The 15,297-nt window shown below is 46.1% G+C and overlaps 1 protein-coding gene across 2 annotated transcripts in view; it reads right to left on the bottom strand.

The window, feature by feature from the left end:
• LOC110532305 (plexin A3) overlaps positions 1–15,297 on the bottom strand; it is a 144,034-nt gene that overhangs the window by 26,853 nt on the left and 101,884 nt on the right. For both annotated transcript variants that reach the window (XM_036988238.2, XM_036988239.2), the window contains exons 10-12: positions 14,202–14,402; positions 1,028–1,124; positions 14–204 (exon numbers count right to left, since the gene is read on the bottom strand). In XM_036988238.2, coding sequence (XP_036844133.2) covers positions 14–204; positions 1,028–1,124; positions 14,202–14,402 — 489 coding nt within the window. The remainder of the gene's footprint in view (positions 1–13; positions 205–1,027; positions 1,125–14,201; positions 14,403–15,297) is intronic.

The following is a 15,297-nucleotide window of genomic DNA, read 5'->3' as shown; positions in this document are numbered from 1 at the left end:
GCTCCAGTCTTACCATGGTGATGCGGGGGTGGCTGCAGCGGACGTTGTGCCTGCCGGGGTGCATCCAGTTCTGCTCCGGCGTCTGGCAGTGCTGCTTCAGGAGACACTTCTTGTTGTCCAGGCACCAGCCACACTCAAACGCTGTGCTGGCCTTCAGACACAAGCCACAGCTGTCCCTCTGGGCCTCACACTTATACAGCAGGGCTGAGCACAGACAGACAGACAGACAGACAGGGTTAACACTCGTCTAAGATGGAGTCTGAGACAGAAAGGTGAGTGGTGAGGTACGCGGCACTGTGCTGTCTGTATGTGACAGCACACGTCCTGAGCTGCTAATCTCCCTTTATCCCCTTGCTCAGCCTCGTCCTCGCTCCTACGCAGCCGCCTCGATAAAAACAGGTTTGAAGGTGAAGATGGTACACAGAGTTATTGACCAGTTCAGGAGGAGAACATAATCAAATACTGTGCAGCTAGCTACATGACTAGCTCTCTCCTCTCAGCTCATCTTCGCGCAGGGCCAATCGCCCAGTGGAGAGATGGTATCTGCAGTCTGATTGTGGAGCTACGAGTCTCTTTCAGAGTGGCCCGATGAAACCAGTGAGATAAAGCTCCTTTGAGGGAAGTATTGACAACCACTATGTGTCCCCGACTTGCAGTTATACAAGGTATGTTCATACAAAACATGGGACTGCACATTTAATTCTGTATTTTTTACATCTTACTCATCTAACAAAAATCTTTGTCAATTTAACAGTTTTGAAGACAATAAGAAAAAAAAACTGCCAAGGCTTAATCCACATTTGCGACTGAATTATCCCACTGAATATGATTTATTGTGTTAGCCATAGCCCCAATCCCCATAGAGTGCCACTAGAGGGCTCAGCATGGGATGACCACATATTTGACCAGTGTGTCTGCTGTTTCCTTGCTGTGTGCCAGTTACGTCTTCGACTTGTCCTTTACACTACTTAGCTGCAACACTATTATGAAGAACGTTTAATTCTGAAAATGAGAAAAAACAACATACCTTTCATGGTGGAAGGCTTGTCGATGAAGAAGTCTCCGTCCCAGACGATAGAGAAGTCAACAGGCAGGTCTCCCGTCTCGTCCCCATCATACCAGTACTGCAGGAAACACACACATTTAAACCATGAGTCAATCATCATACTGTACTGATGGTGCATAAAGCCCAACATCATTCAGAGCATGACAAGCCTTCATAGGGCCCTATTAATAAAGACAGTGGCACTCATTCCACTTATTGTGGTTTATGACTTGGCTCATCAGTATAAACTGAGTTCATGGCTGGCATGGCTGGCTGGCACAGTGCAGTGGAAATCATAATGCTATACTATACACTATACTGTACAACGAAAAACATTTAATCTGCTCTGTATAACAACCCATTAGCCACCAGCCTAGCCACTAGTCACAACATTCCATAGTTGTGAGGGAGTCAGAGAAACCTAGTGGCTTTTTTGACAGACTAGGCTTTGAGTTAATCTGGCTTTTTGCAGAGAGAGAGAGAGAGAGAGAGAGAGCGAGAGAGAGAGAGAGAGAGAGAGAGAGTGTTGCTGCTGCTGTGTGTCTGTCAAGTGAAGGAGGGGGTGTGGTTTTACTGCCTGTGTTTTAATTAGCAGCAATACTCAGAGCACTAAGCCAGCAGCAACCCTGAGAGAATATCGCTGATCAGCCACATTGATGCACGGCCAGAACACTTATGGGTGTTCTTAAGGAGGCAATGGAGGAATGAGGGCAGACTAAAAGCAAGCAAGGCCCTGAATTCAGCTTTAAAAATATAACTTATTTCAAACCACATTAAGATGACTCTCAGCAGATTCAAAGAGAGAGAGAACAGCTACAGTATGACCACCAAGATGGAGATACAGTAGAACCTGTACGTTCCTGTTGAACCGTGGCAGTATCAGATGTGGCATGTTTATCCATCCATACCTAACCTTTATCCATCCACAGCTCATCTTTATCCATCCATACCTAACCTTTATCCATCCACAGCTCACCTTTATCCATCCATACCTAACCTTTATCCATCCACAGCTCATCTTTATCCATCCATACCTAACCTTTATCCATCCACAGCTCATCTTTATCCATCCATACCTAACCTTTATCCATCCACAGCTCACCTTTATCCATCCATACCTAACCGTTTGTCCATCCATAGCTCACCTTTATCCATCCATACCTAACCTTTATCCATCCACAGCTCATCTTTATCCATCCATACCTAACCTTTATCCATCCACAGCTCATCTTTATCCATTCATACCTAACCTTTATCCATCCACAGCTCATCTTTATCCATCCATACCTAACCTTTATCCATCCACAGCTCATCTTTATCCATCCATATCTAACCTTTATCCATCCACAGCTCATCTTTATCCAGCCATACCTAATCTTTATCCATCCACAGCTCATCTTTATCCATCCACAGCTCACCTTTATCCATCCATACCTAACCTTTATCCATCCACAGCTCATCTTTATCCAGCCATACCTAACCTTTATCCATCCACAGCTCATCTTTATCCATCCACAGCTCACCTTTATCCAGCCATACCTAACCTTTATCCATCCACAGCTCATCTTTATCCATCCACTGCTCACCTTTATCCAGCCATACGTAACCTTTATCCATCCACAGCTCACCTTTATCCATCCACTGCTCACCTTTATCCAGCCATACATAACTTTTATCCATCCACAGCTCACCTTTATCCATCCACAGCTCACCCTTATTCAGCCATACATAACCTTTATCCATCCACAGCTCATCTTTATCCATCCACAGCTCACCTTTATCCAGCCATACATAACCTTTATCCATCCACAGCTCACCTTTATCCATCCACTGCTCACCTTTATCCAGCCATACATAACCTTTATCCATCCACTGCTCACCTTTATCCAGCCATACATAACCTTTATCCATCCACAGCTCACCTTTATCCATCCACTGCTCACCTTTATCCATCCACTGCTCACCTTTATCCAGCCATACCTAACCTTTATCCATCCACGTTGCCTAATGGGTAGGAGCATTGGGCCAGTAACCGAAAGGTTGCTGGATCGAATCCCCGAGCTGACAAGGCAAAAATCTGTCGTTCTGCCCACTGTTCCCCTGAGCAAGGCAGTTAACCCACTGTTCCCCTGAGCAAGGCAGTTAACCCACTGTTCCCCTGAGCAAGGCAGTTAACCCACTGTTCCCCTGAGCAAGGCAGTTAACCCACTGTTCCCCTGGGCAAGGCAGTTAACCCACTGTTCCCCTGAGCAAGGCAGTTAACCCACTGTTCCCCTGGGCAAGGCAGTTAACCCACTGTTCCCCTGAGCAAGGCAGTTAACCCACTGTTCCCCTGGGCAAGGCAGTTAACCCACTGTTCCCCTGAGCAAGGCAGTTAACCCACTGTTCCCCTGAGCAAGGCAGTTAAATCACTGTTCCCCTGAGCAAGGCAGTTAACCTACTGTTCCCCTGAGCAAGGCAGTTAACCCACTGTTCCCCTGAGCAAGGCAGTTAACCTACTGTTCCCCTGAGCAAGGCAGTTAACCCACTGTTCCCCTGGTGCGGATGACATGTATCTCTGAATTCCTCATCAGTCCAGGGGCATGTTAACTGGGAAATCATGTTGTTTTCATTTTTAATTCAATTGTATTTTTCACCACTTTTTTCTCCCAAATTTCGTGATATCAAATTGGGAGTTACAGTCTTGTAACATCACTGCAACTCCCGTACGGACTCGGGAGAGGCACCCTGCTTCTTGACACATTGTTCGCTTAACCCCGGAAGCCAGCCACACTAGCACGCCACAAGGAGTCGCTAGAGTGCGATGAGACAAGGACATCCTGCCTAGCAGGCCAAACCTTCCCCTAATCGGACGACGGTGGGCGAATTGTGCGCCGCCTCGCGGTCGGCTGCGACACAGCCTGGGATCGAACCCGGGAATGTAGTGACGCCTTTAGCACTGCGATGCAAGTGCCTTTGAACACGCTGTGGTATGTTTGACTGTGTTTGAATGTGTGTGACTATTTGTGTGTATGTGTGTGTGTGTGTTGGTTCTTCTCTCCTTGTGGGGACCTAAAATCTCCCAAACTCCCTACGACAATAGTAAAACAAGGAAAATTCTCCTTCGTTGGGACATTTTCCATGTCCCCATGAGGACAAAGGCTATTGTAAGTTTAGGGGTAAGGTGTAGGGTACGAATTAGGGTTAGGGGTTAGTGGTTAGGTTTAGGGTTAGGAGTTAGGGTTTGGGTTAGGATTATGGTAAGGGTTATGTTTAGGGTTAGGGGTTAGGGAAAATAGGATTTTGAATGGAAATACATTTTGGGTCCCCACGAGGAAAGAAGAATAAAACGTGTGTGTGTGTGTGTGTGTGTGTACGCTCACATGCCTGTGTGTGTGTGTGTGTGTGTGTGTGTGCACGCGTGTGCACACGTGTGAAGTCTTGAATCTTTGTGCAGCTGCTCTGCGAAATATCTGGGAGCAAGTCAAGCAGGGAATGCAACAGTGTGGGTGCTGAAAGGCTGAACTAAAGCCCACTGAACCTGTTGACACGTGGCTCCAAATGTTCTTACATCTCTATAGGGTCCAGTTGGTTCTGCAGGCACCAGTTCATAATTGAGGTAACTGCAGCTCCCTGGGTGGGGTCACTGAATTAACTTCCCCCAATCATATCGCTTCACAGTGTCACACAACAAACAAAAACTCAACTCAACTTGAGACCATCCTCACTCCTATCCATCAAACAGACATATAAACTAGTTAACCTTTGTGGTCTCTGTTTATTCAGCCGAAAAAGGGAAAGTCTATCGAAAATGCCTCATTCAATAACAGCATTTCGTGAAATGGTTGATAAGGCCAACAATATTCTTCACAGTCCAATGAGGCGTTACATTTGTTCAGTAGGTAAACCAAATCAGGTTGGTGAGTTGACGTCAGCGTTAAAGCCTTGGCAGGTTCAGAAACAGATATTCATTTGTAAATATCTAGGTTGTTGTCATGCAGTCTTCCCAAGGCCCTGATAATGAAAGCCACAGGAGAGCCATACAATGTATTTCTGGAATTAATATAATATGCATTTCCTAGCCTTCTCCCTCTTTTTCAAGTGAAAGGCAGGCAGCTTTGAGGAGATTAGCGGATATGTGTAAATGGGGGGGACGCTTTTGTGTTGGGCCATACAATGCAGCTTATCTCTGCCAGTCGTGAATTGATTTTCCTCCGGCCTTGGTTCCACTGGATCTGAGACTAGCGAGTGGAGACAAATTGGCCTGGTTCTGTCAGACATGTCTCTGGGATGACAACGAGGCGAGTAAGTGAGGTAATCTTACCTTTAAAAAAACAAATCCATCACTGGATACAGATACAAACTTGCGCTACCTCTGAGACAGAGACACTATTTTCATGATTTATTGTCTACTTATCCTTCGGTTTTAATGGGTTGCAAACAACAACAATGGAAGATATTCCTTTTGATATTCCTTTTGATCAATGAGAATTGGGTCTATTGAAGGGATTAATGTGAGAGATACACAATGTAAGCAAGTTCATTTTACTGTAGGAATTGGAATGGCAGGTAACCTAGTGGTTAGTGCGTTGGACCAAACAAGGTCGCTTGTTTGAATACACGGGCTGACAAGGTGAAAATACGTTGATGTGCCCTTGAGCAAGGCACTTAAACCTAATTTGCTCCAGGGGTACCATACTACTATGGCTGACCCTGTAAAACAACACATTTCTCTGCTGTATGTGACAAAAAAAAATATTATACTATATATCAAAGACGATACACGATACGTTCAGATAAAAAAATACACATTTAGAATTTGTGTTTATTCAGAATGAAGTAATTAAGATTTCAATTAAGCCATTGAACATTGACAAGGATCGACTGTAGTTATCTGCAGCGGCTCAACCATCAGTCTAAATGAAGAGGACAAATACTGTGAGTAGTAGAATTGGCTGCAACTGTGCCGTCGATGCTGGCTCCTTGTAGTGACAGAGTGAAAATCTATTTACCTTAATGATGAAGGCTTTCCTGTTTCATTTAATTAAGTTTAAAAATTCGACCGACTTCAGCAAAATTACCTTTGAAAAAGGGCATTTTTTCCTTCATAAACATACACAGTAATTAATAGGGAGTTCATATTAGTGAACATAAATTATATTTTCTGCAAACCAAACTTTCATCATTATGATTACTGCACTAGGAAAAAATGTGTACTTCGTCACGGTGACAGATTTAAAGTCACAAGGTTTTGGTTAAAGAAACAGACAGGGTAATATGGAGTGGTCTTATTGCCCGTGAATAATTGTGCCTGGTTCAGAGCTCACTCCATAAACACAGAATATATGACTTGCATGTTGAGGCCATGCTTGAACTTGTGTCATCATATTTGTGGTAAGTGCTTTAACACAAGAAAACCAAAGCATTCTTTGTAGATGACTTAGGGAATCTAAAAAAAATGTCAGAGCAGGGGTAACGAATGCCCTGATTTCTCAGTTAGGGGAATACAGCTGAGGCTCTCTCCCCTTCCATTGCTAGTGCCTAAAACAAACAGGATGAAACACAGACATGATGAAACAGGCTCATAATTCATGCTATTGATTGATCACCTCGTTTAGTGGACAATTTATTCCACCAGAACCCACCTGCTACAGAGCCTCACAGGCACAATCCAGTATATCCAACCTCAGAGACTGACAGAGGTGCAATATGCAACAATCAAAATGGAAAGGATAAATACCATAGCATTAGACTGCCATTTTCTATGGTAAATACAACGAGCAGGTGTAAGATAAATCTACATGAAAATATATGCATGCAGTGTACAATATATCATATCCTACTACTTAGTGTGCATGGAAGCATGTTTACATTGACCATGAGGTGACATATCCACAGTATCACTAACATGTAGATTGTTCCATGCTACATCTTTTCCATTAGTGGGGCCTTTGGTGTCAAGAGAAGGGCAGGTCATTTCCATACCTTCCACTTAGAAGCACCAAAGACGTTGATAGTCTGATTGGACACTTGATGAGAATAATAGAATAATGAGGGCATGCCGGTTCAGAAAGCCTGAAAAAATAACATGTAAGTGTTTTTATTCAAAAAAGATTTGCCACCATCGTTCGGGAATAATGGTGTTCTTTGTGAGAGCACTTTCCATCAAAAGGGTAGTTCAGAACTTGGTCATTGTGCAAAAGGCTTTACTGTACGTTTCCTGGGTAACACCGCCAATGCCTGTCGCTAAGGGGTCAGCAGCGCTTAGCAACACTTACGTCCATGGGATTCATTTGGATTTCCTCTCATCTTGATACAAAAGATGAAAAGTCCCATGTATGCCGATTCAGCCTATCAAAGGTTTACATGTGTGCCATGTGTAATCTGCAACGTAAAGCATGCTGTCAAACAAAAAGGCACAAAAACCCTTTACATTATCAAAGCAAATTCGTATTGAGTTTCAACGGCAAAGACCCTACTTATCATTTACTTGAAAGGCCGTGTGTATATGTGTGGGGGGTGTATCATACTGATTTACTCCGGCTGTGGGAGCACATTGTCTGCAGTACAAATCAAGCGGGGAGACAGATAAAAGAAAGAAACAAGCAGGCCTGCGTTTGAGCTGAATTACAGTACATCTACGCCTTTTGACGTGATACCAAATCACATTTCTGAAGGAAATCCCACAGTTGGGGAATGTGATTGATGGATTGATGTGGATCAGCATGAATTATCACACCGTGTTGTCTAATCTTTATGCATATGTACCTTACAAAAAAAGGTCATGCATTTCTGTTTGGATGCAGGATGCACCTGCTGCAGTAAAAATGTAAATGACATGTATCCAGCAACGCCAGCAGGAAGCCAGTACAACAGCGTAACGGTATCTATTCTATTTAGCTGGAGAAAATGAATGAATGGAAATGCCAAAGTAGAGGCAGAGAGACGGAAGAGGTGGAGCATGGAAAGAGGATGGCATGTATTTGACTTCAAGTTTTATGTGGGCAGAGGCAAGGGCACAACCTTGTGTTGTATTTATGCAGGATGTGCTGTCAGACACGTGTGTTGCTCTGGTCTGTTCACTGGTCTGTCTGTCTGAGGGAAAACTGTTGTTATCTGTCTGCATCACTTACACAGAGCTACTCGAGATCTGTGGCAGATGCATCTTTCACATGCTGAACTGCACATCACGGGTCAAATTCACATACAACAGTCCTGGAAACACACGCACACCAACATGGACACACGAGCCTCAGGGCTAGTGTCTCTGGTGAATGACATCTCTATGTACTGTATAGTGGACTTTTAAAATGTATTTACCAGGACAAACCAGCTGGCTCTAAATGGAGATAAGGGTGTACATACAGAGAGAGCATTGTGAGAGTGAGAAAGGCCAGGTGGCGGGAAACAGCAGAGAAGTGAGGGAGACGGGAGGGAGGCTTGTTGGTCCACTAGAACGACCCCTCTCTCCCAGGGAGGGCCAGGAAGGGGCTCTCATTAGAAGAGAAGATCGTCACAGGGATAAGAGTGCTGATAAGAGGACAATTATGAGGCAGTGATGGGGTAATATGAGGGGTCTGGCTGTGTATTTAGTTCCCATAGGATGAATCAAATCAAATCAGAGTTATATCTCTGTTAGTTCCCCCCTGAGAACATTTACATCATCAAGCAGGGCCAAAGTAGCCTGGGCGCCAGTCTGTTTCTGCTCTCCTGTCAACTCCTTATGGAATCGTCATGCCAAACAATGACACGGAATACAAGGAGTGAAATGTTAACTAAGCAGACGGGTACCCAGGCTAGGGCCAAGGCTACAGCTGAGTCACAGAACGATCACTCAATCTCCGCATTACTCTACCTACAGTAACAGTTTTAAAGCAAGACCTGACAGTGAAATCACATCCAACTGCAACATTCAACTACACTAGAAGTTGAAGTTGCCCTGTCTGGTAAAACATACTGTCACAGCTGGTGAACATGTCCAGCAGCATGTTTAACCTAACTAACCCCCCACCTCAGTGGCCTCCCATCAAAGCAAAAGTGCTGACTGATATCTGAAAGTTCTCAGTGAGGGGGAGACTAAACAGCAGATGAAATTGATTGATTCAGCATTGCCCATCTGAGGCCACTCACAATTGCATTAGCATGGACCCCATGGCCTCAAAGTCACCTGGCTGCAGCAGTCTTGACAGCCAATCGTCTTGACGACCATACTGATTGATAGCCGTTGAGTGTGAGGGGAGGGAGGACAGCACACACCCCAGGAACTGAGTGTAATCTGCGGCATGTCTTCACTATGGCTAGATTACGATTCAGGAGAGATCCATCAGATAGGGGCAGAGACAGAGAAGAAGGGATGATGTGGCCCCAGCCCACTGTGTCACAGGTAATAACACTATCAATTCATCTAAAAATCCCCTCCAAACAGAGAGAGGGGGAGAGTGGGAGAGAGAAAGAAAGAGATAGAGACAGCGGGTAGCAGCTGCTGGGGGAGGGAGAAAGAAAGAAAGAGATAGAGACAGCGGGTAGTAGCTACCAGTCAGAATGGGAGAGGGGGAGGGAGAAAGAAAGAGATAGAGACAGCGGGTAGTAGCTACCAGTCAGAATGGGGGAGGGAGAAAGAAAGAGATAGAGACAGCGGGTAGTAGCTACCAGTCAGAATGGGAGAGGGGGAGGGAGAAAGAAAGAGATAGAGACAGCGGGTAGTAGATACCAGTCGGAATGGGGGAGGGGGAGGGAGAAAGAAAGAGATAGAGACAGCGGGTAGTAGCTACCAGTCAGAATGGGAGAGGGGGAGGGAGAAAGAAAGAGATAGAGACAGCGGGTAGTAGCTACCAGTCAGAATGGGGGAGGGAGAAAGAAAGAGATAGAGACAGCGGGTAGTAGCTACCAGTCAGAATGGGAGAGGTGGAGGGAGAAAGAAAGAGATAGAGACAGCAGGTAGTAGCTACCAGTCAGAATGGGAGAGGGGGAGGGAGAAAGAAAGAGATAGACAGCGGGTAGTAGATACCAGTCGGAATGGGGGAGGGGGAGGGAGAAAGAAAGAGATAGAGACAGCGGGTAGTAGCTACCAGTCAGAATGGGAGAGGGGGAGGGAGAAAGAAAGAGATAGAGACAGCGGGTAGTAGCTACCAGTCAGAATGGGGGAGGGAGAAAGAAAGAGATAGAGACAGCGGGTAGTAGCTACCAGTCAGAATGGGAGAGGGGGAGGGAGAAAGAAAGAGATAGAGACAGCGGGTAGTAGCTACCAGTCAGAATGGGAGAGGTGGAGGGAGAAAGAAAGAGATAGAGACAGCAGGTAGTAGCTACCAGTCAGAATGGGGGAGGGGGAGGGAGAAAGAAAGAGATAGAGACAGCAGGTAGCAGCTACCAGTCAGAATGGGGGAGGGGGAGGGAGAAAGAAAGAGATAGAGACAGCAGGTAGCAGCTACCAGTCAGAATGGGGGAGGGAGAAAGAAAGAGATAGAGACCGCGGGTAGTAGCTACCAGTCAGAATGGGGGAGGGAGAAAGAAAGAGATAGAGACAGTAGGTAGTAGCTACCAGTCAGAATGGGAGAGGGGGAGAAAGAAAGAGATAGAGACAGCGGGTAGTAGCTACCAGACCAGAATGGGAGAGTGGGAGGGAGAAAGAAAGAGATAGAGACAGCAGGTAGTAGCTACCAGTCAGAATGGGAGAGGGGGAGGGAGAAAGAAAGAGATAGAGACAGCGGGTAGTAGCTACCAGTCAGAATGGGAGAGGGGGAGGGAGAAAGAAAGAGATAGAGACAGCGGGTAGTAGCTACCAGTCAGAATGGGAGAGGGGGAGGGAGAAAGAAAGAGATAGAGACAGCAGGTAGTAGCTACCAGTCAGAATGGGAGAGGGGGAGGGAGAAAGAAAGAGATAGAGACAGCGGGTAGTAGCTACCAGTCAGAATGGGAGAGTGGGAGGGAGAAAGAAAGAGATAGAGACAGCAGGTAGCAGCTACCAGTCAGAATGGGGGAGGGAGAAAGAAAGAGATAGAGACAGCGGGTAGTAGCTACCAGTCAGAATGGGAGAGTGGGAGGGAGAAAGAAAGAGATAGAGACAGCAGGTAGCAGCTACCAGTCAGAATGGGAGAGGGGGAGGGAGAAAGAAAGAAAGAGATAGAGACAGCGGGTAGTAGCTACCAGTCAGAATGGGAGAGGGGGAGGGAGAAAGAAAGAGATAGAGACAGCGGGTAGTAGCTACCAGTCAGAATGGGAGAGGGGGAGGGAGAAAGAAAGAGATAGAGACAGCGGGTAGTAGCTACCAGTCAGAATGGGGGAGGGAGAAAGAAAGAGATAGAGACAGCGGGTAGTAGCTACCAGTCAGAATGGGAGAGTGGGAGGGAGAAAGAAAGAGATAGAGACAGCAGGTAGCAGCTACCAGTCAGAATGGGGGAGGGAGAAAGAAAGAGATAGAGACAGCAGGTAGTAGCTACCAGTCAGAATGGGAGAGGGGGAGGGAGAAAGAAAGAGATAGAGACAGCGGGTAGTAGCTACCAGTCAGAATGGGGAGGGAGAAAGAAAGAGATAGAGACAGCGGGTAGTAGCTACCAGTCAGAATGGGAGAGGGGGAGGGAGAAAGAAAGAGATAGAGACAGCAGGTAGTAGCTACCAGTCAGAATGGGAGAGGGGGAGGGAGAAAGAAAGAAAGAGATAGAGACAGCAGGTAGTAGCTACCAGTCAGAATGGGAGAGGGGGAGGGATAGCTACCAGTCAGAATGGGAGAGGGGGAGGGAGAAAGAAAGAAAGAGATAGAGACAGCGGGTAGTAGCTACCAGTCAGAATGGGAGAGGGGGAGGGAGAAAGAAAGAGATAGAGACAGCGGGTAGTAGCTACCAGTCAGAATGGGAGAGGGGGAGGGAGAAAGAAAGAGATAGAGACAGCAGGTAGTAGCTACCAGTCAGAATGGGAGAGGGGTAGGGAGAAAGAAAGAGATAGAGACAGCGGGTAGTAGCTACCAGTCAGAATGGGAGAGGGGGAGGGAGAAAGAAAGAGATAGAGACAGCGGGTAGTAGCTACCAGTCAGAATGGGAGAGGGGGAGGGAGAAAGAAAGAGATAGAGACAGCGGGTAGTAGCTACCAGTCAGAATGGGAGAGGGGGAGGGAGAAAGAAAGAGATAGAGACAGCGGGTAGTAGCTACCAGTCAGAATGGGAGAGGGGGAGGGAGAAAGAAAGAGATAGAGACAGCGGGTAGTAGCTACCAGTCAGAATGGGAGAGTGGGAGGGAGAAAGAAAGAGATAGAGACAGCGGGTAGTAGATACCAGTCAGAATGGGGGAGGGGAGGGAGAAAGAAAGAGATAGAGACAGCGGGTAGTAGCTACCAGTCAGAATGGGAGAGTGGGAGGGAGAAAGAAAGAGATAGAGACAGCGGGTAGTAGATACCAGTCAGAATGGGAGAGTGGGAGGGAGAAAGAAAGAGATAGAGACAGCGGGTAGTAGATACCAGTCAGAATGGGGGAGGGGAGGGAGAAAGAAAGAGATAGAGACAGCGGGTAGTAGCTACCAGTCAGAATGGGGGAGTAGTAAAAAACATCAGGGCCTGAATATCAATCTCAAAGTGTGGTTTCTCTTTCTGTCAGATTGAGATGAAGCAGGGGAGTGTGAGGGAGGACTAACATTTACAGTTTAATGTGGTATACTCAATGTTTCAGCCTGTCCTTGTGTGTGGTAAACAGCCTCAAATGTTTACCTTTAGGTTTTTACTTTTTTATTTATTTAACCTTTATTTAACCAGGCAAGTCAGTTAAGAACAAATTCTTATTTACAATGACGGCCTACACAGGTGAAGTGATTAACACACTAGAACCCATCTATTTAATGCTGATTTCCTCACTATATTCATAGAGCTGTTGCATTGTTCACACAGCATCTGCAGCTTTATGCTTTGAACAATCCAAACCCCAATGCCCAATCCTCTAACCTTTGTACACTCACTTAATAATTGTCTACCACAAAACTACTTTTCAATTTCATTTTAAATGCATAGCCGCAGCACGCGGGGCGGGGGTCAGAGAAAGACATAACGATGAGGGGGAGGAAATGAGTGGAAACAGATGGAAGGACAACAGTTGCTCTTCGCGGCAGGGTCCTTCCGAAGGCCTTCACAACGTAGTGTGCCAGACAGCATGTGTCAGCCAGGGAAAGGACAACAATCAATCCTAACCCAACCCGCTGGGGAAGGGTGTGTGTGCTGGATACGTGATCCTCATTATTAAATTGCCACGGGACATCAATTGTCCTGTCAAAGGACAGTGGCCCACAGCCTGACCTTTGACCTCCAGGGGTTAAGGGGGTTAGAGGGGAGACACTCCGTGGCAGAGGGCTAGTCAAACCCTACCCAAGGAACGCTCCAGCACCTCCACCCACAACACATTCCCTTTCCCTAGGTCACATTGTCCAACCAAATTAAGACCCGCATCCTGTGACTGGCTAATTATTTTACAAGATTCCCTGGGGTTACTGTGACAACCAGATGGGTCACAGAAGGCAGCCGTCTGTAACATTACTACGAGACAGAGGGAGTAGGAGAGAAAGGGAGAGAGAGTTCTACAGAGCAATAGAGAGAGAGAAAGAGAGAGAGAGAGAGAGAGCGAGAGAGAGGGTTCTAAGGAGCAATAGAGAGAGAGAGAGAGAGAGAGAGAGAGAGAGCGAGAGAGAGAGAGAGAGAGAGAGAGAGAGAGAGAGAGAGGGTTCTAAGGAGCAATAGAGAGAGAGAGAGAGAGAGAGAGAGAGAGAGAGAGAGAGAGAGGGGTAGAGAGGATACTCTCAATGTCAGCTCTTTGACATGCCACATTTTTCACTGGGATTGAGAAAACAAGTTTAATGCTCTGAATTGATGCCTTTGCTGATTTTGCGGATAACGTTTTTTTGTGATCAGTGACTCAGTGGAAAGTCACCTTGATTTTTCTGCCTATTATTTCCATGAGACAGAGAGGAAGAGAGGGAGAGGGGAGGCATACTCTTTCTTTATACACGCATTAGTAAAATACCTGTGGAAAACTAGTTCAAAAGATCGGTATAAGAAAAAATAGTTTTTAAACTGGACCAATAACTAAAATCCAACAACAATTCACATCATCTTTAACAGTGAATACTGTATAAATAACAACATTCTGCAGGGCCTGGAAATAAGGCTGTCAGGGCGGGTAAGTCATAATTATAGGCCATGTACTCACTGAGGTGTTCTGGCATTGGATACAGGAGCTGTTGAAGCGCACAGCTGGGATGCGTTGCATCTTGCCCTGGATGTTGAACACACACTCATAGTTCTTCTGTCCAGACTGAGGCTGAGGGAGGTTCCGGGCTCGCAGCGTGATTGGACGAATGATCCCTGCAGGTACCAGGATGTCACTGGTGGGCAGGATCTGGGGACAGCCCTGAAAATCAACAAACAAAGTTACAAATGAACACAGCTCATTTTCTTTGTAAACTCATCAGAATACGGGATGCCAGAACTGAATAATAAACATAATCATTCATTAAAACTTGGTCTCCATACCTAAAGAAAATGTATTGATTCCAGTTTATTGAGCGGAGAGCAGCAGTGAGTTATGTCCATTAGCAGCTCTACTTTCCCAACAGAGCAGTGGTACAGCCAACCAGATGTGAAAGATCTGCACAGAGGCCATTAAAAGTGGAATAGTTTGAAACCAAAGCAAACGGAGGTTAAAATCCCTATTACACAGCTGTTGGATCCATCTCTGATTTTATGAGCCACAAATCATACTGATGAAGCGGGAAATTAATATCTTCCTTAGTCCTGCATGTCTGCCTGCGTGCTAGTGAGGTGAGCACAGCTCCAGAGCCCAGTCAGGGTCCAGGCATTTATTAAAGGGATTACTAGTGACATGGCGGGAAAGAACACATAAAGGATCTCGGAAGTCACAGGAAAGTCACTATTGATGCAATGATTACAATCCGAGAAAATTGCTGATGTGCCCATCCCCAACCGAGATGCCACAGCAGGCTAATGTCCCTTCAGACCCCCTGTGTATTAAAGGATCTTTAGAAATAATCTGTTATCCATTTAGCGCTGAACAATAATCAAGGAGGCTGTAAAAGCAATTTGCCAGACTGGAGGTGATAAATCAGAGGCCTTGTCTGGGCAGGTGGAGGCGGCAAGCGACGAGGAAGGCGGTGGGGCGGAGGGGAGGGAGAGAAGCCTCTGTCTGCAGGACAGATACACCGAGCACCAGCCAACACCATGGTAACAATGATGCAACTCCACAGCTCACACAGCCATAAATCTTGCGTCTGGCAAGCGATTTGTAA

This window comes from Oncorhynchus mykiss, chromosome 9, assembly GCF_057628025.1.
Source record: "Oncorhynchus mykiss isolate SJ-2025 chromosome 9, ASM5762802v1, whole genome shotgun sequence".
NCBI classification, from domain to species: domain Eukaryota; kingdom Metazoa; phylum Chordata; class Actinopteri; order Salmoniformes; family Salmonidae; genus Oncorhynchus; species Oncorhynchus mykiss.
This window is presented reverse-complemented; position numbering and strand designations above follow the sequence as displayed.